The 24,766-nt window shown below is 38.8% G+C and overlaps 2 protein-coding genes across 4 annotated transcripts; one reads left to right on the forward strand and one right to left on the reverse strand.

Moving 5' to 3' along the window:
* Nucleotides 1-161: 161 nt before the first annotated feature.
* On the reverse strand, nucleotides 162-4,265 carry POLR2K (RNA polymerase II, I and III subunit K). Of its 3 annotated transcripts, none has more exons than XM_065831522.2 (4): nucleotides 4,174-4,265; nucleotides 1,624-1,687; nucleotides 747-839; nucleotides 162-317 (listed from the first exon to the last, which is right to left on the reverse strand). In XM_065831522.2, the coding sequence occupies exons 2-4, from the start codon at nucleotides 1,682-1,684 to the stop codon at nucleotides 295-297; spliced, it is 177 nt and encodes a 58-aa protein (XP_065687594.1). In that variant the 5' UTR covers nucleotides 1,685-1,687; nucleotides 4,174-4,265; the 3' UTR covers nucleotides 162-294. The 3 variants fall into 3 exon arrangements, with proteins under 3 accessions (XP_065687594.1, XP_071660006.1, XP_065687596.1); XM_071803905.1 differs by lacking the exon at nucleotides 4,174-4,265 and adding an exon at nucleotides 3,989-4,122; XM_065831524.2 differs by lacking the exon at nucleotides 4,174-4,265 and adding an exon at nucleotides 1,849-2,188.
* A 2,937-nt stretch (nucleotides 4,266-7,202) lies between these two features.
* FBXO43 (F-box protein 43) lies at nucleotides 7,203-16,042 on the forward strand. Its single transcript, XM_065832240.2, has 6 exons — nucleotides 7,203-7,994; nucleotides 8,108-8,184; nucleotides 11,887-13,379; nucleotides 14,292-14,394; nucleotides 15,286-15,471; nucleotides 15,563-16,042. Exons 3-6 carry the CDS (start codon nucleotides 11,908-11,910, stop codon nucleotides 15,809-15,811), a joined length of 2,010 nt encoding a protein of 669 aa, XP_065688312.1. The 5' UTR covers nucleotides 7,203-7,994; nucleotides 8,108-8,184; nucleotides 11,887-11,907; the 3' UTR covers nucleotides 15,812-16,042.
* Nucleotides 16,043-24,766: the final 8,724 nt, after the last annotated feature.

Raw genomic sequence — 24,766 nt, forward strand, 5'->3', positions numbered from 1 at the left:
AAGTTAAAATGCAAATAAAGTTTATATGAGAGTAGCGAAAACAATATTAACTCAAAAAGAATACAATACCACTGAGCTTAAAAAAAACCCACTACATAATTTGACTACAATTTAAATGACAGCTTTAGAAATCTATTGCTGAAAGACAGTAAAAACAAAACTTAGTATCACAGTAAACTTTAATTTTTCCATAGCTTAAAACACAAAAGTACATTTGTACACCAATGGATCTACATAGCAAAGTTATCAGAAAGATGAAACTGCAGCATAAAGTCACTCTATCTTCAGCAGAAATCACCGAGCATCAAAAACCACCACTGGAATAGTGCAGTTAAAGAAAAATATCTGTTGTGGCTGAAAAAAGATTAGGGAGAAGAAACATGATGGATAGGAGGAGAATAAAAGAGTGTCTAAATCTGAAGTCACAACTAACTACATAAAACCATTTCTAAACTCCTCTTTAATCAACCCCATAACACCTTCCTTTTATTAAAATGCTGACTAATATCAACCATTCACAGTATGTTACCCAGCAGACACTATTACAGCTTATTATATTTTACATAGAAAATGGATAACCATTTACACTGCAGAGATTTCCCTATAGCACTATGCTCTATTGTACTGATTTCTGGCCTTCAAGGACTTTTACATAATTACACAAATCCTCCATTCTGCTTCCCTTATAGACCTCATTTCCACCTGCAGCTTCCCAAAGGCATCCAAGTGCACATGTAAAAGGATACATCTCTTTGTCCTTTTCTTGTACATTATTCTGTAGCCACATTCTCTGCATCTGATAGGATCTCTTGCCTTTATTTCATTTTCTGTATGACATTCTGATGTGATGAAGGAAGAGAAAGGGAGTGGGTAAACAAAACCAGCATTGTTAATGCATAGAGAACGTTCAAAAGTTATAATAGTCACATACCTATTTGTGGCAAATAAAGCATGATAAAAAAATAATTGTAATGAATTTGTATCAAGAGCTGAATGATTATCAAGATACTGTGCAAAAAAAAAAAAAAAAGGAAACTTCATTTATATTAAAATCAAATATGATCTTGCTAAAAATCACCAAATTATGACTGCACAGAATACATTCCACTCTTGATAAAACCAGTTTGTCTGCTAATGAAAATTTCAGCTCAGCTCCCCAAAGCCCCAAGTTTATTTTCTCAAAGGTCAAAATATCTCAGATATTCCTGAAGCAACTGCTCAAAACCACCAACTTTCAAGTTGTTGACTTATTTATAGGTAAGAGAGAACCTGACTGCTGCACTTTAATAAAAGTTGAGTGACCACACAGCATTTATGAAAAAAGCCTCTCCGAGGTGCACGAAATAGAAGGTCTAGTATCTGCATCATGAGCAAACACTTAGAGAAATTGCCCTCTGGAGATGCAGGACCTCCACACAGCAATACAAGCTCTAGTGAATTACTTCGAACGTTGTTATCCATATATACCCATATATGTGTTACTATCAGCATGTAAAGCTTCAAGGAACACACTGCAAATATTTGTACTTATGTACGCTTCAGTATAAAGATTATGCATTCTTCATTATTAAAATACCAATCTCCAGGAATAAGTAAAAAAATTCACTGATGATTTTTCTTTACCTCCACAAATGTAAATCATTGGCTGCTGCTTTGGAGGCTGAACATCCTTCTGTGAATCCATGTTCTAAATAAAAACCACACAACATAACAGTTTGGTTTTTTACTTCTTTTTTCTTTTTTTTTTCCCCAAGGCATGCACAGTCACTTCAATATCTCAATCTACAGCTAACAGAAGATGAAAACTTCCTTAAGAGTAAAACCAAACAAATTCCATCTGTCCCTTACATTCTGTGATTCTGTGAATAATTCAGGTTGGAAGAGACTTCAGAAAGTCATCTAGTTCAACTTCTCAAAGCAGAGTAACATCAAGCTTCTCAGAGCCTTACCAATCTGGTACTGAAAACCTCCAAAGATGGAGAGGGCACAATGTTTTCTAGAAAACAGGGTTTTAAACATTAAAGTTCAATGAAAAATATTTTCTTTTGTCCCTTCTGCCAGAGGTAAGAATTTCCTTGCTGGCAACAACAGTGTTATCACAAATAAGACAAACCTTGTTATATTTTTTCCTTTTCAACACTAGCTAACCTAATCTACCTTTTCATTGATCTAATGGATTAGAAATCTTGGGAACAGACTATAGGTAGAACAGTAAAACAAATTAACAACAACAAAGCCCAAACAAACCGAACAAAAAAAAAAAAAACGCAAACAAAATGAGAGGCCAGAAAGAAGAAATTCCACCCTTAAAATCCTAACATGGGTGTACATTATTACCAAAATGATTAAGACTTCAACAACTCACTGTTACTCTTCAAATACCTCTTAATGCCCTATAAATGGTTTTGAATTTTCTGAGTTACTTGGAGACAAGTATTCATTCATAGTATCAGGCAAAGTAGTTACATATACTCCTCAAACATTCCACCAACCTTTAAGTAATCCTATCCTAGCATATAAATACAGTTGCAACCATAAACTTTAAGGTTGTTGCTGTAACCACCAGAGAGACAGTAAACACTTTTCCCCCCACTCAGTGCAAGTCTAGACTAGAAGATGATTTTTTAGGTGGTTGTTTTCTGTGTCACTGTTCTTCCTGACACAGAAGACAAGAATTCCTAACTCTTCTGCCAGTGAGTAGCTTTCATGATGCTTCTTTATGAGCCTGACTCCCATATGCTCTTGCTTAATATTACAGTAAATTTTGTTTAATGGAGTCTGATTAGCACTTGACAAACCACCTTATTAAAACCCCCATTATGCTACTCCATTTGAGAGAACTGGAGACCATTAAACTCCATAATTTTCAAGTAAGGTTTTGCTCTACCATCACCATAGTGGTACCTTAATCCATGTGTGTTATAGTCTTTTTGTGCCAGTACATTATAGTAAGATATAAGCAGTCATCCCTTAGCACTTGAAAGCAGTAGCATCTTCTAAAACACAGTGCTGAACTAAGGAGGACAACAGTTACAATAACTTGAGTTGGTGCTGCTCATGCAGCAAAATAATACTGCTGCCAAGTATTCTGCATGGAGGTACCATGGCTTAGCCAGGCTTTGTGTGCCCTGCAGCTGTTAAGCGCTGCCAGGCTGACATGGCCACAAGGTGCACAGATGCACCCATGGGCACCAGGGTGCAATTGTCACCTACTGCGAAGACCACACAGCGGCCACACTACCGGTGCCAAGAGGATGCCACAAGTACTTGTAAGAAAGACACCCCCATTTCATCACACTCCCCCTAAGAGCTTGTAAAGGAGGAGGACAGGCAGCCTTCCTCACAGTTCTCCAGCCTTGCAGCCTCAGACACCTCAACCCACCCCAGTTCTGCACGGAGGCCTCTCCCAACATCCCGCAGGGCTTTTACACAGAATGTTAGGGACTGGAAAGGACCTTGAAAGATCATGCAGTCCAATCCCCCTGCCAGAGCAGGAACACTTAGATGAGGTTACACAGGAGTGTGTCCAGGCAGGTTTTAAATGTCTCCAGAGGAGACTCCACAACCTTCCTGGGCAGCCTGTTCCAGTGCTCTGTCACCCTCACTGAGACAAAGTTTCTTCTCAAAATTAAGTGGAACCTCCTGTATTCCAGTTTATACCCATTGCCCCTTGTCCTATCATTGGTTGTCACCGAGAAGAGCCTGGCTCCAACCTCCTGACACTCACCCTTTATATATTTCTAAACATTAAGGAGGTCAGCCCTCAGTCTCCTCCAAGTTAAAGAGACCCAGCTCCCCCAGCCTTTCCTCATAAGGGAGATGCTCCACTCCTTTAATCATCTTTGTTGCCCTGCACTGGACTCTCTCCAGCAGTTCCCTGTCCTTCTTGAACTGAGGGGCCCAGAACTGGACACAATATTCCAGATGGGGTCTCACCAGGGCAGAGTAGAGGGGAAGGAGAACCTCTCTGGACCTACTAACCACCCACCTCCTAATACACCCCAGAATGCCATCGGCCTTCCTGGCCACAAGGGCAGGAGGGAAGGAAGTCCGCGAGGCTGGGCTGGGCCGGGCCTTTCCCTACTCGCCACCGCCACCTCCCCCCGCGAAGAGGAGCACTGGTTCCCAACGGAGGAGCCCAAACACCCCAGAGAAACCCCGACCCCCGCTCGCCTGCACAAACAACTCCGTCAGCCTCGCGGTCTCCTCAGCGCCGGCTGATGACGACACTGCGGGCGCCGGCGGAGGCGGAGCCTGTGCCACGAGCCGAGTCACGCCCCACGCTCCCCGGTGCCGCCCGAGCCGTGCACACCAGCGAGTGCCGTTATGTCACCGGCCGCGCGAGCCGGCCACCCGCGCCGCGCGCCCGGGGGACCTGCCCGCGAGCCGCGGCAGCCCCGGCTGCTCCCCGGCAGCGAGCCGCCGTCAGCCCCGGCCTCCTTCCCGCTGAGTAATTAAGCTGAGAAAGTACTAAGTACTCTCTGTGTTCGGTACTTTAGGGAAAAGCGTGGGCTATTTGGTGGCATTTCTTCATATATGAGCTTTCCTATGAACAGCAGCGTCGGTTTCCTAAAAAGAAAGCAAAGAGCTGCATGGCGGGATGAAATAAGAACCAACGTACTCGGTGTTTTCATTTGTCGGTATCGGGAAAAATAATCCCTATGCCGGGTCTGATTAAATGGCTGCGGGGTTTCAAACCGCCGAGCCGTTTTACCTCGAAGTCCTTTCCCTTTTCAGAAGCATTTCACCTGAGATCCGTGGATAAAAACTACAGCTTGATATTTTAATATTGTGGGTGGGGTCATATGTGCCCATATTAAGCCAAACGTACAAGCTGCCATGCTGCATATTTTAACTGTAAAGACGTATTATGAAAAGTTCAACTGCCAGCAATTCCTGTATGTACTGAACTAAAATAGCGCGGACGAGATTGGAAACGATACTGGTTGCTCTCTCAGTCATGGCGGTGTGAATTTGGCATCTTCGATAGACAGTTTGTAGAATTAGCCAGGGTGGTGTTTGTTTGTTTGTTTGTTTTTTAATTCCTGGAGATATATTTAACAAATACCGTGTTTTGTGAATGTGCCAATTTAAATGACTTCATCACTCGAGAGGTCTCCCAGTTTAAGGAAAAGTCTTTTCTGCTTCTGAATGCTGAATAAAAATTGTTTTCTAAGCACCCGAATGCATTTATATGTGTGAGGCACTATCAGTTGTAATTTATTGATGTTGTTCTTATAGTAGCAAATCACCTTCATACATGACCTATAGCTTATCTGAAGTAAACTTGAATAATAAATAGTTGCTGTTTTCCTAAAGAAAATACTGTAATGATTTTACACAGCTCAGCTGCTTGTCCATACTGCCGAGGATGAATAAAGATAAATCTAACTTTGTGAGTGCCAGAATAAAGGACAAGCAAGAAAAATGATATGTGAAAGGCGAACCTGTTCACTCTGATGTCCCGGTGCCGTTACTACCGGCGTCCTCTCCTCTCCTCTCCCACGGTCTTTGTAGGTGTGGGGTGTACCCAGAGTTTGGAGCAGAGCGGGGGTGGAAGCCCGAACCCCGGTAAATGCACGCTAACTTATTACCGTCTCACAAATCAAGAAATAAAATCACAACTGACATTATTTCTCCAGACTCGTTTCATATATTCTCGTGTATTCTCTGGAAATATTTAAGATCCGCCTGGACGCATTGCTGTGCGATCTGCTCTAGTGAACCTGCTTTAGCAGGTGGACTAGGTGATCTCCAGAGGTCCCTTCCAATCCCCATCATTCTGTGATTCTGTTTGGCAAACCGATAATTTTAAAAGGACTTGCTAATACAACGGTCATGAAAAAGTCAATTAAAGTTAAGTCTGTGATAATAAGGTCTCCGTTATTATGAAAGAAATCATATAATTGCTTGATTACTGACATCCTTTAACTGTTTTCTTGGGAAAATTTGATGTTTTACCAGGTATTAAAGCTTCAGTTACTGGAGCCGGTTTTGATAAAGCCCGCCTCCTTCGAGGGGTGTGCTGAAACAGTGCAGCCCCGTTGTGACGGGCTGAGGAACACCACCCCGAAAGATGCTCCTCGGGTTTAGGCTGGCAGAAAAGGTTGTGGTTATGTGGGGGATCCCCACTGTCCAGCGAAGTGAAACAGCTCTCGGGGAATTGGTAGGAAAACGTGAGGAAGGGCTTTGTGGGCGAGGTGGAGGGGTGCGGGGCTATTTGTTAGGGGGAAGGAAATGCGGTCGTAGCCGAGTGCAACGTGAATATGTTCCAGAACTGTCGTACCTCATTTTGTTTAGAAACAATATTCTCAGGTTTTGGTTGGGGTTTTGTTTGGTTGATTTTAGTTTTGTTTGGGTGGGGTTTTTTGTTTGTTTTGGGTTTTTGTGTTCGTTGCTTTTTTGTGACTTTTTTGTTAAATCACAGTTTTTGTTTTGATGCTGCTGTGAATTGCATTACAAGTCACAACTACAACTTGTTACATTTCTTGGATATTTTTCATCCAAGTCACATAAGTCCACCCGGGTGACATAGACAAACTTGCCAAACCTCACACACAGGATATTAAGCTACTAGATTTCGACGTTTCTTTCAAAAGCCTCTATTTTGCTTCTTTAAATGCAGATGCTGCTTTTGGAGTCACACGCGACGATTTTACATCTGACGTTCTGGTGGAGGGAGGAAAGTGGAAGTGTAAACAGGGAATAAAACAGAAAATTTAGAGATAATCCAGCCTAAATATTATATCACGAGGTGAAGGAGAGTAAGACCCACCAGAAGCAGAACACGACGCCGCTTGATGTGGCCATTTCTCCGTCTCTGTGTGGCAAGCGCCCGCTTCCCCGCCGGGGCGGCTGCTGTGGGGCCTGCCGGTTGCCCCCGCCGGTTCCCCGCCGCCCGCAGCTCCCCCGCGGCTCGGAACCAGCACGTCCGTGAGGTGTGTGGCCCCTCATTAGCCGTCCCGAGCTCCAGAGAAACAGGAACCCAAGCATTCAGTTTTTTTTTTTTTTTTCAATATACAGATTAACTAAAACCACGGCAAAACATCACCAGGCATTTCCCACCTGAAAAGGAGATGCGACTAGACAAACGCTCTGTGACTGTTTTGTTCCTGGGCCGTCAGGTACGAGTGTGCTAATTAACTCGAATTAATTAGCACCCTCGTAACTCGAGCTCAAATGTTGTGGTGTAGATAAGGTTCATCACCTATGGAAGCCTTTAGCTGGCCGTGATCGACCAGCGCCTCTGAAGCCGCCGCTCAAGCCTGGCGCCCCCCGGCAGGGAGCTGAGGGGGCTCTCGGAGAGGCGGGAAAGCCACACCCTCACCAGGCACCTGAGAAGAGGCAGAGCAGGGGGAAGGACGGGGCAGGGGCCTTTTTCATGGTGGGCTGGGTGCGGTGGGGGCTCCCCCCGCGCAGGGACGGAGTATAAAGTGTGAGGAGAAAGGCAAGCCTCGTCAGTGCCTTCCCGTATTCCTGAGGAGTGGGCTCTCCCGTTTGGCGGAGCTGTTCTCAGGGTCCCGTCCCGCCGACGCCCTGCCCTCGCCCCAGGGCGGCGCCGCTCTCCCGAGGGCCGCAGGGCGGAGGGGGCGGGGGAGCCTTTGCAGCATCGGTTGGTAAGGGCGGGTAGTTCAAACCCAAGCGAGGGAAAGCAGCGGCAGCCGCACGCGAGGAGCCGGTGTGGGTGGAGAGAAGCGAAGCGGTTCCTCACTAAGAGCAACGGGCCCTGGAGCTGGGCGGCGAGCTGCTGAGGCGGCAGGATCCCCGTTCTCTCTAGCCAGCCGGGGCGGGGGTGCCTCTCCCTCAGCCCTCCTCAGGGAGCCCTGCCGGCCGCTTCGGCTGTACTCGGTGGAAAGGGGACTCTGATTTCCGTGCCCAGCGATTTGCCAGATGAGGGGGTGAAGCTGTTGCTTTGCTCTTCTCCGGCATCCCAGGTGACTGAGAGACCCTCGGGTGCTGGTCCCTTGGTAGCCGTCTATAATCTTCATCGCTGGGTAATTAGACGTTGCAGTGAACGCATATATAGACCAACTGAAAACCGTGTCTCAGCTGGGTAACATTTCTTTTGCATCTCTTTCTTTTATCTCCACATCCTTTCCCACTGTAGGTTGTCAGTAGGGGTAAGCAATTCTTTGAATACAGCACCTTTGCTTTGGAAGATCTCGAGTTACTTCACAAATTAGGGTAAGTGACCCACACCTTACAGATAGGATTTAGCTACACTCTCTTCAATATTAGTAACTTTGAAGGTATTAATGACTTCTCTACTTTTAGATCTGGGTACTCAAAGAGCAGAGTCTTCCAATAAAGTCAGTTTTACTGCAAATATAATACCTGTTTAAATAACAGAGCAAATACTCTTGTGTCACCAAAACTTTGCCTTTATCTGTTTCATTAACAGGGGTGACTGGTGACAAGCAAGGACAGAAAATGTCTCGTTTGAGGCATAAATGTTCAGTGTGTGTTACTGGGGAATGTAAATTAGTATCAGGAACAGGCATGACTCCATTCTAGAACTCATGTCTAAGTTACAGGCACCATGTACCTTGCCTTCTAGTAATCAGCATTTTTACCCATTTAGGACACTTTGTAAGATTAAGCTTGTCAGAAATTATTCCTTGTCTAAATGTGTGAATCCTCTTCTTAATTTAGTTTTGGTCTCTGGATAGATAGTATTTTGTTCTGTAAATTTCTAGAAAGATTGCAGTTGAAGTGTAGATCAATTTGGGATCTATGAGATTAATAATAGATATGAGAAATGTATAGAGCACAAGAATCTACACTTAGCAGATATGGATTTTATTCCTTCCCCTGTAACTGACTTGCTGTGTGACCAGTTGTTGCTTCCCTGCACATTTGTTTTATGATATCTGAAACAAACTTAACAACAGTTGCAGAAATTACTTCAAGATCCCCAAATGAAAAGGGCTTGATGTTATGTGTCAAATCTAGTGGATGAAACTTCTCCCCTGATAAAAAAAGGAAGTGCTTATAAAACTCTAGACAAGCCATCAGAGGTTTTATTAGGGACCTCTTATGAATATAAGTAGCATCTCATTCTGAGAGATGTTCTGCAACTCTGAAAAGTTTCCCTTCTGTACTGTATTTGTAAAATGAGACCTTGTGTTAAATTAAGTCCTAATTTGTACAAGTAATACGTTTTGAACAAAAATAATGTGTATACAAAACTGAAGCATACAGTAGGATTTGCTGTAAAGCCGTATAATGGACACTGTTCACTCAGTGTCTGTATTGCAATGACTCCCCTACAATTGTTTGTAAATTGCACTCTCAGTATCACTAGCGTAAGCTCACAGGCTCCTCCTGCTGGACGTTGGCGTATTTACAGCATATTTTTGGCTTTTAGTCGGGTTTGGAAACTATTCTCATCTCCCCTACAACTGCAAAAACTTGTTTTTCTGTGATTTTGTTACTTCACAATTTTTCTTTAATTATTTTATACTGTAATATTTGAAATTTCCTCTACTGTCCATTGTTCATAATATTAGATAATTTATCCCATGGAATGTCTGAGAATGAAACTGCAAATACGAGCTTTCCTTTTGTTGTTTCTTCAGCAAGCTGACTGAACATTAAGGTTCTAAACGTGTAAGCTTGTGCACTTTTGTTTAACGTGTGATTAGTTTGACTCTGTTTAGCAAAAACACTAATATTTTTAAAGGTGTGGGCATGGTTGTTTTGTTTTTTTGTGGGCTTTTTTTGTTTGTGGGGGGTTTTTTGTTGCCCTTTTTTTTTTTCTGGTGTGATTGCGATTTTGAGTATTTGTCTCTAAACAGCAATCATAATTCAAGTCTCCTGGCAACGTTCATTAACTAGCTGCAGTTTACCAAAATTCAGCATTGAAAAGTAAATCCCTATTCTTTTTGTTGATTACACAAAGATAATGCTCTGTTGCTGCTACAGGTCTCTTACAGGTCTTCCTCCTTTTACAAAAAGAAGAGCTATGCTGATGTGGTCCTCTGCTTATAGCATGAGCAATCAACTTAGGAGCAGCAATGTACTACACAAAGACTCTTCACATCTTTCTCCTGTCTTCTGAAAGTTATTTTCTAGTTCATGACACAGCATTTTCAGCTTATTGCCTAAAATGCTGAAAAGTGATGCATATGAAACACTAGATGCTGCTTGGAGTCAGTCCTGCACTGTCAAGGAAGCTATCCGTAATTCATGTAATAATGAGTTTAAAAATATGCCCTCGTGTTTCTTATTTGTGTTGTCATTAATTTCACCAAGTAAAAACAGGGAATGGGGAAAAAGCAGTGAGGGGAAAAAGAATGTGAAAGCAAGAGAGAAAGGAACCAGGTCAAACTTCAGAGTTTGTAGTCCTATTGGAAGTATTTTCACATACTTCTATTTCCTGGAATAATTTTTCTAAATTATGTGGATGGATTTGTTTATTTTATATCTGATTGATTTTATACTGATATTAACATGATTCTGTAGGCCTTTATGCCCAATTCTCACAGTTTGCTCTTTTGAACTTTTATATGCTTCTGTCTCCTCACAGCAGAAATCAAAAAGAGGTACTTTCTATACTGCAATGATCTTATAAAGTGCCTTCAGTATGGGTCAAAAAACTCTAATTAAATGGCACAACACCACCAAAGAAGAGTTCTGTCACCCAGGCAATTTGGATTCCCACTGCTTGCATTTGGTGGCTTGGGGCTTGACTAAGTCAGGATTGTTGGGATATTAGCAATGTCTTAATATTTGGTGTTCAAGTTGCCTTTAAAGATTGTGTTCTGAAAATTCAATAACTACTTCCAGGCTTATGTTCCAAAATACCAGCTCTAGAGGCCAGTAACATACCTCAGTAAAAGGTGCTGATACAGACTTTGAAGTTCTTACAAAGCTGATGTGAACTACCATGGTTTCTGTGACATCAGCCCTCATATGGGCATTATTTGTAACATCTTTTATACTATTACTATGTCTTGTGTGTAGAAAGCAGTGACCTATTGCCAATCTAGCAATAGAGTGGAGAATGGAGAAACTCTGCCATATATGAATAGCAAAAAAGGAAGTCTATGTTCTTAAATGTCTTACTTCAATGGGTGCATCAGCCACTTGTAACTTTTCTAGGAAAATATATAGTCACTCTTAAAAGCTTTTATACTTACTAAGTTTAAAAGAACCTTTCTATCTACATGTATGGTAAGTCCATCTGTTTCTTTAAAGCTTCAGAACACACAGTTTACCCACCAAGCTGAGTAAAAGCAGAGCGCGTTTTTACAAAATAACATTGAATATTGCGGCAGATAAGAATGTACTGTTCACTTTGTCACTAGAGGTCCAACTTTATTCCTTCCAGGGACTGTAGGGATGTAAATTATAGGGAGACCTGTGGACTTGTGGCTTTATGATTAATCCTCTCACTTTTTTAATGAGAAAATGCCTTTTGTCTAAACTCATCTATTACCAGAGCTTCTGCTACTTATTGAGGACTGAGCTGTTAGTGGTTGGATGAACCAATAACATAGTGCAAATAAAAATCTTGGTCCTATTGAAATGAGAGGGAGTTTTGTCACTGATTTCAGCACAGATAAGACTCTAGTTGCTGTGTTGCTTATTTGAAGTGTTTTTCCTTGGATGAGGATTGGCAGATCAGTTGGCTAACTGGATGTATGTTTTAATTTGCCTCACAGTATACTATGCATTTTAATCTTTCATTCTAACCATCTGCTTGATGGCAATTTATCTTTGTGTTCATGTATAAGGACTGTTTCTACTAAGACTAATTAAAATACTTTTGTCATGGCTGCTAGCTTGACAATGTACACAAGCCTTTTCTCACTAATCTGAGAGTGTTTTGGTGACTACTTTTATCATTTGTTTCAGAAATAACACTGGTATCTTAATTTACAGAGTCAAAGTACCAAGCAGAAGATGTCAGACAGTGGCCCAATAATGTTCAAAGTGCTTAAAAGAAATAGATTAACACCTCCTGCCAGCAATTTTAAATACTCCAATTTTAAAGACACATGTTGTACTTCAGCATTTCTGGGCAGCCAATGCAATGAGTCAGTAAAAGATCCTGATGTAGAACACAAAGAAGCACTGACTTTATCATTGCTACAAGAGCATTCTGAGCATATTCATCCAAATGTCTTCTTTCCTATGTCATCATCTATTGAAAATGAAATGAGTTCTATCTCATTATCAGAAAGAAGAGAAACAAGTAGAAGTGCAGATTTTTTTGAAACCCCTAAAGTGAGTAGAAAAGGGTCCTCACTACGCAGGAGACTGCTTTTATCTAAAACTGTTCCAGCTGGCACAACTGTAGGATGCTGTGAAAGACAAGACAGTTCTTCAGGAAGCATCAGGAAAAAAATATTCTCTTGTGTTTTAAGCTCTGAAGAAGAACTTTCACAAACTGCTTTGGATTCTCCAAAAGAGAAAAGTGACAAACCTCTGACAACTAGCATTTCAAAAATTGAGGACTCTAATCCTGATTGCCCAAAACGGAGACTTTCCTTTTCACAACAAAGGTCTTCTACACTAGATGAGTCCAAATGTAAGGACCCCTTATTACTAGAACCAGAATGTTTATCTCCAATTCAGTGTAAGGATGTTACTGTTAGTAACACTAATGAATTCAATGGAGGTGTCCTTATGAGTGTTAGTGATGGGTTGCTTAGGACCCCTACTTGCAGTGTGTCACCTGAGGCCAATGAGGGTAAGTTCTTGACTTCTATCAACAGTCTTGTAGAGAACTTTAACTTTGAAATACATGATACAGACTCTCCCCCTGCTAAGCTGGCAAGTTACCCAGCTCTTTCAACACCTGAGGATAGTGGATATAATTCACTTCATTTGGACAAATCAGGAGACTCACTGTCTGATCATGAGGGATCTTTCCCAGAGGTCTTCCAAAAACATAAAGAAGATTCCAAAATTCTGGATAGTAAAAGAAAGGCAAGAAAACTCGAACGAGTTAGAAGATTATCTACTCTTCGGGAACAAGGCTCACAGTCAGAGACAGAAGATCATTATGGCAGACCTTCTACTTCAGCATGTTTGTTAAAAAAAGAAGGAAACCTTGTCAGTGAAGACCATGCATTAGTTTTAGAAGAACAGTCTAGTGGGGACCTAGTTGTAAGTCACAAAGATCTCTCAAGAACTCCAGCTCTGAAAGTAGTTCATGAAATTTGCTTGCAAAGACAAAGATCAGAGCAAAACCAAATTCCAGAGAATACTGATGGAACAGAAATATTTGCATTGGAACAAGTTCTTGCTGGACTTATTGGCAAGAAAATGGGCCTTGAAAAATTAGATATTTTAACAGAATTAAAATACAGAAATTTGAAACATGTTCTTGCTATAGTTTTAGATGCTTTGACAGTGGAAAGTCTATGCAGGTAAGTACTACTGCTTTATTTTGCTTCTCCCTGCTCCGCTGCCCCCCCCTCCCTGCCAAGGTGAAAATGTGTTTCTGCAAATAAATTAAAATAACTTCTGGAATAGCAGGTGTTGTCAACAGAATTAATTTGTTTCTGGGGAAATTAAAAAAAATTGTCACCATTAACCAAGTGGCTCTTCTTGTGTAGTTCTACAAATATATTGTGTGGAAGAATTTAAAACCAAAAGAATTAAAAGCTGAACATAGGAATTAGTAAACTTAAAACTAAATCACAGTACTTAAAAAAAAAAAAAAAGCTTATGAAGTAACTTCTTCTCATAAGTTCCCCAATAATGCACAGTACTCAAAACACATTTTTCTAGATTTTTTAAAACTTGTGTATATAATTACCTCAGTTATTTCTAAGCACAAAGATGCTCAAAGAATTTTGCTTCATGAGTAATGTTCTAGATTAGTCTTTAATCAATGGAAACTGTCACTCATTTTAAAAAAATCAAGAGTGCCATGTGTGTTATTAGTTACAAAGGGAACAGGAGAATAGAGGGAAGTATAAGGGCATGGATATTTTTAGAGCACTTAACACACATATACATGACTTTAGAAACAAACTTGGTTAGTGGCTTATGTGGAAGGAAGCAACTTATTTGATTTTTGTAAGTCAAAGATGTGCTGTATTTATATTGCAATTGTTCTCTAGGTTCTTCTGTTATTTTATACAGTGATGCATAAGAGTAAATGAGATGTCTTTCATGACAATATGGTTAACTCCTGAAGTATATAGCAGTAGTCTGTAAAATGACCAATAGCATATGAAATAATGCAAAAAATCTTTAAAAGGTAGTCTTACTATCATGACTTCTGTACTACTTGGCAATATGTGAAAGTGGATAATTTTTTTCATTCCTTCCAGCATTTGGAAAGTAAGCAAAAACTGGCGTGAAATCATTGTACAAGATAAAAATGCAGATAAGAGGAGAAAGCTGTACATAAAACACCTGAAAGAAGGAGCTGAGGTAAGGTTCATCTCAAAAGGTAATATTTTTTTCAAGTGTGAAAGAAGATCGGTTAGAGGAAAGAGGAAACATCTTGTAAAACTACAGAAAGTTAATTGATAGAGACAGTTCCAACATGAATATGTGAAGGATTATAACAGGAGAATGTAATAGCTTTTATTGCTTTTTCAACTATCCACAGTTTGAGTACTAGTCTTTCCACTATGTGGTACTCTTTCTGTCTGTCTGTTTGTCTTTCTTTATTCTACAACTCCCTTCTTGAGAATCCTGCAGGATCTCTTCCTCAACTGATTCTGGCTTTGGACCTTAAACCCTCTTCATATCTTTGTGCCATGCTGCTCCTAATTTTCAATTTCACTCTAGTCTGCAGTGCAGCAGGACCCTCTCTAGACTACTTCCTAATTATTTTCAGGACTGCTTGTGGCTCAGCTTCTTCATGGGGGACTTACAAACAACTGAAGGACATACAGAACTTTTTAAAGGGCTATTGAGAAAAACAGGCATATTTATAGCAGTATAACTTTTTTAGATCTTCTATGTGTGTATACACACACATTTCAGTGTAACCTTGCTTTAGCTGTGACAAAATTTATGTTTGCTATTTCCAGGCTTGCTTGCATTGAGATGTGTCCTAATTCAGAAACATGAGGACCAGTAGAGAGTGCTAAAAGACTTTTTAGTCTGCTCATGGGACTCTGTTTTTAATGCTCCTGTTTCTTGTTTCCTTACTAAAAATAAATATTTAATGGGAAATACCCACACTATATGTAATTTGTTTTTCTAACTTGTTTTTGCAGAGGGAAAGAACCAGCTACAAATCGCAAATGAAATAAACCCGGTTTGTTTCTTTTTTCCTCTTCCATTTTTTTTAATAATTATAACCTATAACAGGAACATTTATTGAAAGCTGAAGATGCTGCCACAAGACTTAATGTTCTCAATAGATCTGCCCTAAGGCCTGTTCAAGCTCAAGCCAGAACTCCTGTAGTACAAACATCAACTTCATATGCTGAACTTACACCCAGGAGATGCAGTTCTGTTCCTCATTCAACTAGTAGACAGGATGAATACATAAAAGTAGGTAGCTAAGAAGCTCTTTGCTTTCAATTTTTAGAAAATTTTAATTTACAAGAACTAAGTAGCTCTCTTCTCCCTCTTCTTGCTACAGGTTGCTAAAACTCTGTTCACTGATGAAGCTCTAAAACCCTGCCCAAGATGTCAGTATCCTGCTAAATATCAATTGGTAAAGAAACGGGGACTATGTAGCAGAGAGGCATGTGGGTTTGAGTTCTGTATATTATGTTTACATGCTTTCCATGGGTCAAAAGAATGTACTAGTTTATCTGCAAAACAGAATAACAAAAAAGATGCTCTTCCAGGAAGTGCCCAAAGCAAAAGAAATTTAAAGAGACTCTAAATTTGTCAGGTATTTAAGTCCTTACATTAAATTCCTTTTCTCCTTCTCCTAAATTCTTGATCTTGTTCATATTCTTCCTAAATATATGCATTTTGAAAGTCTCATTCAATATGTTTTTGCTGACTTATCAAGATAACTTCTCATGTACATATCTTAATCAATGTAGTATATTTTTGTTTTTTAAAAAAGTGAACATTTTAAAACATTGTCTTGTTTTACCTGTTGTGTAGTCGCTAGGCACTTACTAACATCTTAAATCTTTTAATAAAGTATCTTAAATGTAGTCTTCAATATCTAGCTTAGAGCACCTCATAGATGTTTAAAAATGTGATTCTTGTCTTAGTGACAAATTAAAGAAAATTATTTTAAAAAAATCTTTTAAATGGGATTTATTTAATATTCACTTTAAGTTTCAGTAAATGTTTAAAAAACACCTTTAACTGGGGCACATGCAAAAAATACTTCTACCCATATAAATGATGATACCTCAAAAGCAATGTATTAGTCGTCTGAATTTTATTACAGAAAAATGATTTTGTTGATCACTTAGCCTCTGTAATGCAAGCCAATAGAACAGTAACTTCTAAATCAAGCTGATGCTGTGTGGATATTCTGTTGCACTGTTTTTACAGAGTTTTTGTCTTTACCTGAAAACTTCAGGTGATGTATATATTCACATATCTAAACAAGCTTTTGCATTACCCTTGTTGTTGTGAGCTTCCTTTTATACGTAGTCTGACTTTACTTCACCTCCCAGATACTAGATCATCTTCTGCTTGAATTTAAGGATTATCTACTGCTAGAAATCATCCCTTCTCTATCTGTAGGTTCAATTAAGGGAATTAATTGAACTAAATATGCTGATCCTTTACAGAATAGAAATTAATCTGCCTTTCAGACCTTAAATGATGTTTGTGGTTTGTTTCTTGTGTTCGGGTTTTTACAAAAAAAACCCCGCAAAACAACAAAACCAAACCCTCAAGCTCCTAGCAATTGTAAGCAGCTTGAAATACAGGTGACAGAAGTAGACACAGTATTTGTACTATAAAGATATAATATCAATTTACTTCTCCAATTGATATTTTCCTACTTGTCCTTTCAAAGACTTAATTTGTCCCAAGCATCCTGTAGAACGTTTGTAGTCAGGTGGTGTTTCTTCCCCACTCACCCTCTGTTTTTGTCCTGTGTGTTTTATTGGTGATGTTGTAATTCTACTGTGTGTATGTGTAGGTAAGTCTTATCACTGAGCTATTTTAAAAGTAGCCTGATTTTTTAAAAAGCGATAAATAATTTTTTAAACTAAACTATAAGCTCTGTATTTGCCTCTATTAATATTTATTACCATATCTCTTTATTTTTACTGTCTGAAAATTACAAATAACAACTGAGTTGTGGTTCCCTTCTCTCCCTCCACACCCTGCCCCGTAATCTGTGGATGTTTAAGACAAATGGATCACAATAATTCACTTCAGGGTGTTCAAGAAACATCACTTCCTATTTCTCACCTCTAACTGGTTTGGTTAATATTTTTAGCGTACTTGTTCCATGTAGCATTTGGAAAGAGAAGGAACAACATGCTTAGTAAAATGCCATAGAAGGTTTAGTGCTAACTTTACTAACCAAACATGGTATCATTAAAGAAGGGATAAAACTGATATATAATCCAGAAAAAATAATGTTTATTGCACGAATAAAATTATCAACACTTTAATTACACAGTTATTTGTGTTTGCCAAGCCATTGCATTATTCTTGCCTGGGGTTTGGCTGGTAGAACTTAACTGGAAGACTGACTTTATACAGAATCTGTTTTGAGGGAAGAATTGAGGGGAAGGATTTTAGGACAAGCTAGGAAATATAAAGGTATGTGAGTATATAGTTTTGGTTTAGGAAGAATGGCAGATCATTGCAGAGGAGGAAACTGCAAGTAGGAAAATTGCTAAAGGATTTGATATGTTTAATATTTGCATTTCCCTAATTGTTTAGAACTTTCTCTAAGGTCTACTTAAAATTTAACTTAGTTCAGAGAACTATCTGATTGGTTCTTCTATTCTTAGGTATAAAATAACTATACATTTTTAGAGATGTTTAATAGTTTCTGTTAAAGGTTAAACTCACATGATTAAGAATTTTCTAGGAAGGAAGTTATATTACACAAGAATCTGAATGCACCTAGTTCATAATTTTATAATTCATTTGGATTAGTTTTGTTTCTTATAATTGAACTATCAAATAGGGGATATTAGTAACTGCAATATAGAATAAGTACAGCATGTCATAGCATGTCAGACTGCCATTGGCATCACTGCATTTTACCTCTGCTGAATACCAATGTACTTCACATCTCATATATATATATATATATGAATATATATATAAAAAACTTTAATTGCATTCTTGAGATTGATGGGAGAATTATGACAATCAGAGGATTTAGCTCGCTTTCTGATGTGTGGTATTGCAGTCCAATCCAGAAATACATGAGGCGTAAGCCTTTTTTTTTGAAAACTTTATCAATAGTTCCGAAAGTATTTCTGAAACAGGTGCACTTTTGGATGGAAAACCGTATAGGAACACAGTTTAAGAATCAGTTGTTAAGTATCCTTTCCATTTGAGGAAAAAATTCTGGTAAGACATGTGTGACCTTATCCAAAGATTTGTGCTTGCTAGTATCTGAATAATTCAGAGAGAATAAATTTAGTAGATTTGTTCTGATACAGGCATTATTTGTTTTTAAAGGTCATATCTTTGACATCTACAGCATCCATCCAATAAAGAGTAGCTTGAGAGGAGGAAAATACTTGAAACCTACTTCACAGTTTTAAACATTCCCCCCTGTTTTGACATGTTTAAAACTTTTTTTTTCCTTCTAAATCTGCCTCACAAAAATATCTTATTGAATCAAATGTCTCTTGTTCAGTTCTGTCTATCACAAATGTAACTATGCTCTGGTGTTCAGGTGAAATGAGTTCTCTGCTGTTGCCCACTGCTACACCAGAGTTGAGGTGATGTAAGAAGGCCAGACTTCTCATCCATGGGTAATGCTTCTGACAGTGATATTTTTATTTTTATAAAACCAGTTTTATTCCTTGACATAAGGGAGAAATAAAACAGTGATATACTTAATATATGGGGAAAGGATAACTACAACATACTCTTTGTTCTATTAGATGTTATCTAATAGCTTCTAATAGTTTGGGTAAAAGGAATAAATTATTTCATGATATTTGATTGCATTATTAACAGAAATGAAGTCTTTGGTTTAGGAGAGTGGAAGTAACTTTTTTTTTGAGTCCCTGTTAATATGTCCTTTTCTGTATACTGCATCCCTCAATTAGTGTCCATCAGATACCACTAAGCTACATGAGTCTGGACTTGAATGAAACAGCAAAGGAGAACATAGGTTCCTACTTTGTAAAAGCAAAGACAAAATCCAACCCAAACCCAAACAAGGAAACCCCACAACCCAAACTAAAACAAAAACCCAAACAAAAATTAGTCTGAGTGTCAGGGAGTGTAGGTGTTAATGTCTAGCATCTTTCTTTTTCAACTAGGCTGAATTAATTCTCAGAAATCTAAGGGCAGGTACTAACACTTGTAGCTAGCAAAAAGATGACAGATGGAAAAGTGGTCCTGGGGTAGAAATTACAATGGTCAAGACTCTTCTAGAATATTCTGACCATGATTACTCTCCAGCTCAAGAGTGTTTCTTACCATTTACAGCAGATTGTTGGAAAGGAAGGAGTGAATTGTCTTTCACTCTGGAAGATGGAAATAATGAAATTAATTTTAATGTTCAGGATAATATTTGGCTTATTTGTTGCTGAAAACCTTATCTTTGCAATCCTTATTTCCCTTTAGACAGGCGTGATCTATAGTGGGAGGAGTAATATTGCCTACAAAGCATACTCAGGGAATGAATTTAGATTCCTGAAGGTGATGTTTTGAGCCAGAGCTGTGGGTTTAAATTCTAAAAAAGAGTTCTTAAATGTAACCTTTTGCTGCCTACAGATGTTACTGCAAGGATTGTACTTCATAAATCTTTTATTTGGAGCAGCAACCATAAACTTCAAGTGGTCTGTGAGAAGGAAATTTAAATTACTTAAGTCTCTGGTTGTTCTTTCCTTGGTGACAAGTATGAAAGAGCTTAGGCAAAAAATCATTATAAATCTTTTGAATTGTTTATAGGGTAGAGAATGTTAGTATGTTTGGTTGCTAACTAGATAAAATGATTCAAAAATTTTTTGTCATATTACAGAGCTCATCAATATCTGTCAGATTATTTTCCTATTCCATATCCTGGTTATTCATTAGTATTCTTTAAGCAATTTAGGTTAATTTTAATAGAAAAAGTAATGCCTTTTCTTTCTGTTTTCATAGGCACGTGAAGAAATACAGGAGTCACATATTAGAAAGGGACTCCTGGAGTCTAGTGCCAGCTCTTATGCCAACTCATCAAGTTCTGTCTTAAAACTGGATAGAATATTGTATTATGATCTTTGACCTATTCCAGATTGCTCTACTATTCAGTTAACCAGTTGCCTTTCCCCCCCCCCCCCCCAAAGCATTGCTATTAAAATAGCTGTTCTATGCATCTGTTCTTCCCCTTAGAGTTTTTTCCCCAACATTATGATTGCATAGCATTAATACCCACTCACTCTTTATTTAATTGAGTAAAAAAACTCAGTCTCATCTCTCAGGTACAACCTCTGTTTCATGGATTGTCTTAATGACTCTTCACTGCTTCTACTGGCATCTGTTCTTTGAATCTATGCAACCAGTATTACAGATTAAACCTCCAAGACCTTGAATAGTAACAGGGCTTTACTTTCTCTAGGAGAAATACTTTGACCCATGCATACTAAGATTAGCATTTCTTTTGTCTCCTGCATACTCACTGTTTTGTCACTAGGTGTAGTACTGCCATGTTTTCCTCTCACAAATTTTGAAAATATCCCAGATTTTTCACCTGAATTCTTAAAGAACCATAAGTAAATAACCTCATACTTTGTACTACTAAGCTTCAGGCATTTTTTCTTCTCTACTTCAGTCTCATGGTGATTTAATATTTGGTGTGATAATATTTTTGTAAGTGCATATTTGTTGTCTGTAGTGAATCTTATAGGATTTTTTTGATGTAAAACTTCTAGCAGATTCTGTTATCACTTGTCAGATGCCCCAACAAAACCTGACTGCTTCTTGGGAATGCTGTGTTTATTTTTAGTTAAGCAAAAACAAAACCTGCTTTTACTTTCTGACTTTGTGAGCTCTGATTAGTTTAAATTCTCATTACAAAAAGACTTAACCTTTTTTATTTTCTTCTTCACTTTGCCAAGCCTTTGTACGGTGTTAGAACGTGCCCAAACTTGTCAAAAGCCTAAATGCTAGTAAGGCCTTATTGAGCTGAGTGCTAATGGTTGAGTAGTAATGAAAATGCCTCTTCAGCTAAAAATATGATGTCATTGTGTTCTAAATGAACTCACAAAAACTGATGTTGAATACTAGGAGCTTCATAAAAATAGATCTCTGACTTGGAGACTGGAGTTCATGCGTTAAAAACCCCTCTAATTTTTCTCCTTTGCATTCTAGAACCCATTCTGAAAACAGTTCTGCAAGGGTTGTTCTACTTAATTCTGTAGGTCCCTTCAATCTCTGGCAAATGGGATGTGGAAACTGTGCCTGTACTTCAGCTGCTTCTTCTCAGTCCTGAATCCTAGTGAAAAACATATTTCTGTAAGCAGATTAAACTTAGACATTGTGTCATGACTAGAACCAGCTGAAGTAGTAGGAGGACAGTAACTTCTGGCAGAAGAGGGGCAGCTATCTGGGAAGCATGGTACCCTAGATAAATAAAGTAACACTTGTTAAAGTCATCATTTGGAGCTCCAGGGTTATTGCAGAATTAGTCAGCAGTTGTGCAGTGGTCTTCTACTTCAGCAAAAATGTTAATTATCATCCTAAACTGCTGTTGCCTAAATGGAGGACTTCTACCTCATGCTTAACAAGTGGACACTGAAGTTCCCTAAGTACTGAATTTTGTGTAATACATTATTTGAAGCCTGAAGTACACATCTCCTGGAAATGCCTTTTTCTGCCTGGACTCCTTAGCTCAGTATCTAGCCTACACAGACCATTGGGATGCAAAATGAAGTTTTCTTCTGGTGTGAATCACATTTTCCTGGTCCACATTTTGATAGATAAGATGTTACACAGATTGTGGCGATAGAAACACCGTTGGATTTTAAACATAAGTTTTCATTGTGTTGACAACATTCTCCTGTCTTTGGAGAGATTTTCTACTGAAGAACTTCCACAAAACACTGGAATTTCAGGTTCAATTTTCCTTTGTTTCCCATTAGGTACTCTGTTGGGGTGTACAAAACCTATTACTGGGACACAGTTATTCTCCAGCCTTGCTGTTGGAAGTATTTCTGTCAATAAATGGGTCCTTTTTTCTGCTTCAAATAGAAACACTCACTGGTGTACTAAGTTCCCATTCTGGACTTTTTCCTTGGTTTAAATAATTGTCATGGAGTAGTCCAGGGAGAATATTATACAATACAGAATGGAGGACAAGAAAACAAACTAATTCTTGAAATGCTTTGGTCAATTAGCTCACTTAAATGTGAAACTATCTTAATAGTTGAACTGCTTTTCTCACTGAAAACAGTTCTCAATTACAAATGCATACGTTCTGTTGCTAAAAATAGTTTATCACAAGGGGGCACCAAAGATTCTTCTTACAGAACTGTAGCTATTTTTCTCCTTGCTTTAACCCTTACGTGCTAACTCAACATCACAAGTGCAAAATGTTTTGAATAGCTTAAAGCAAGTGTGGCTGTAATTCCTATCCCCAGGAGCTGCATACCAAAATCTTCAAGAGAAGAGTGGCATCCTGGGAAGCAATTCAGATGGTATTACTTCTCCTGAGCCTCCTTTATGGGGTGAAGCTGTGCTGGGCGCACAGCCAGGTCCTACTGCAACCAGGCAAGATCATAGAATCATAGACTGGCCTAAACACTGCCTGCTGGCCCAGTTCCTCTCTCAGCTATGGGCCTGAATCATCTGGCAGTCTCCATGCCAGCCTGGTGTTGGCTACAAAATGCAGGTTTCTCATGGAATAGTTGAAGTATTTGAGAATTGATAGTTTCAGGAGCCGCATGCTCTGAACTTAATTTCCCAATGACAGGAAATGTATTTGATAATAAAAACCAATCTAGTTTTATGAAGTATGGATAATCTATAAGTGCCTCCTCTATCAGGTTTTAAACGATCGCAGAAAAAAAAAAATCTTATCGTATGCATTCTCTTCATACTTAATTGATGTTCTGATTGCTTTTGTGAACAACAAAGGGAAAATACTAACTTTTTAAACTCAAAATTGGGAAGGGGATAAGTACTTCCACATAAGATATTTTAAACAGTATCAGAATAGCAGCATTTTTTTAGTTTTAGTCTGTTAAATGAAAACTGTGTGAGAATGTGGGAACTTAATGTTTTTTATTCTTTAACTAGGTAGTTCTGGAGCCCAGGAGTGAAACAAGTAGGAGATTAGAATACAAAATCTGTAATTTGGTATGCTTTTCTAAAGCATTACTGAGATCTTAGGAAGCATCTATTAGTTAAGAATGATATAAAAATTTATAACACTTCCTGAGTTTGGTTTGTTTGTGCTCTTCTCCCTCCCCTCCCCTCCTTTTTTTTTTTTTTTTTTTTTTTAAAAGATGGATCAGTCTCTCAGTCTGCTTCACTATACAGCTACACAAGCAGCCATGGCAGTATAACACAAAAAGGTGGAAACTGATGGTCAGTGGGATGTACTGTCTCAAACATCATTACTGCTATTCCTAGGCTTGATGCATCAATAATATCCTGCATCGATATCTTAGTTCTTGGCTGGGGAATCCTGGGTTTGGGGACTGTTTTTGACATCTGTTCCATTGTAAGAGCAGGACTGGAAAGATGTGCATGCATTTCATGTTTCTTGTTGGGTATATGCCACCTACTTCCAGGAGATGAACTTGTCAAAGGACATTGTTGGTACTGTTGGTGTATGTTATTCCTATCTACTGAACCTTCTTCATATGCCTCTATGTTGGCCCCTCGCTTGGCTAGAACACATGTTAAGCCAAGATCAAGTAACTGACCTGACTCAAATCAAGCTACAAGTAGACCCTGCCTCCCACCCCACCAAAAAAAAAAAAAAAAAGCAATTGTAATAAAGTTTGCTTGCACAACTAAAAGAAAGAAGTGGTGGTAAATTTGCAAAGCTTAAAGTAGCACAGCCAAAATGTATTACAAAATATGACTCCAGTTTATCTACATGAAAACCAGAGAATAGACAGTGACAATGTCTTTTGTACATAATGCCAATATTTCTGACACACCCCTGATAGCGAAATCTTCGTGAGAAAAAACTGTCGCAGTTTTTTCTGATATGTACCTTATGGTTCAGCTGAAAGCTATGCTATGTTAACCGTAGTAGGGCTGCTAGCAACAAACTCTACCTTGCTGTAAACGTATGTACCATGCCATTTAAAAAAAAAGTCTTGCATTGTGGTTTGATTCTTGATTTTCATATTGTCTTCTCAGAATGACTTTATTTCTAATACACTTCTTTGAACTACCACAATCCTGCTAAATACTTTTTTCAATTAAGTCTTAATGCTCCTTTCCAAAATTAGAAAATTAGGAAAGATAGCATCCTAAGGTTCTAGCAGTTGCTTCTTAAGACATTAATACAAATTTCTGAAGGGATCAGATGACTGCAGGTATGAAGTAGGTAACCAACATGTATGAGATAGCATACTAATGTGTATCACAAATTGCTTATTGGTCCTTCCAAATTCTGATTCACTTTCCGGGTATGCCTCTGTATTCCCTTTATCTTCTCCAAGACCCATACTAAGCAAAGGGAAATTAAACTTTAAATAAAGCCTTAAAACTTGATAAAACA

Source organism: Patagioenas fasciata, chromosome 2 (assembly GCF_037038585.1).
Source record: "Patagioenas fasciata isolate bPatFas1 chromosome 2, bPatFas1.hap1, whole genome shotgun sequence".
NCBI lineage: Eukaryota > Metazoa > Chordata > Aves > Columbiformes > Columbidae > Patagioenas > Patagioenas fasciata.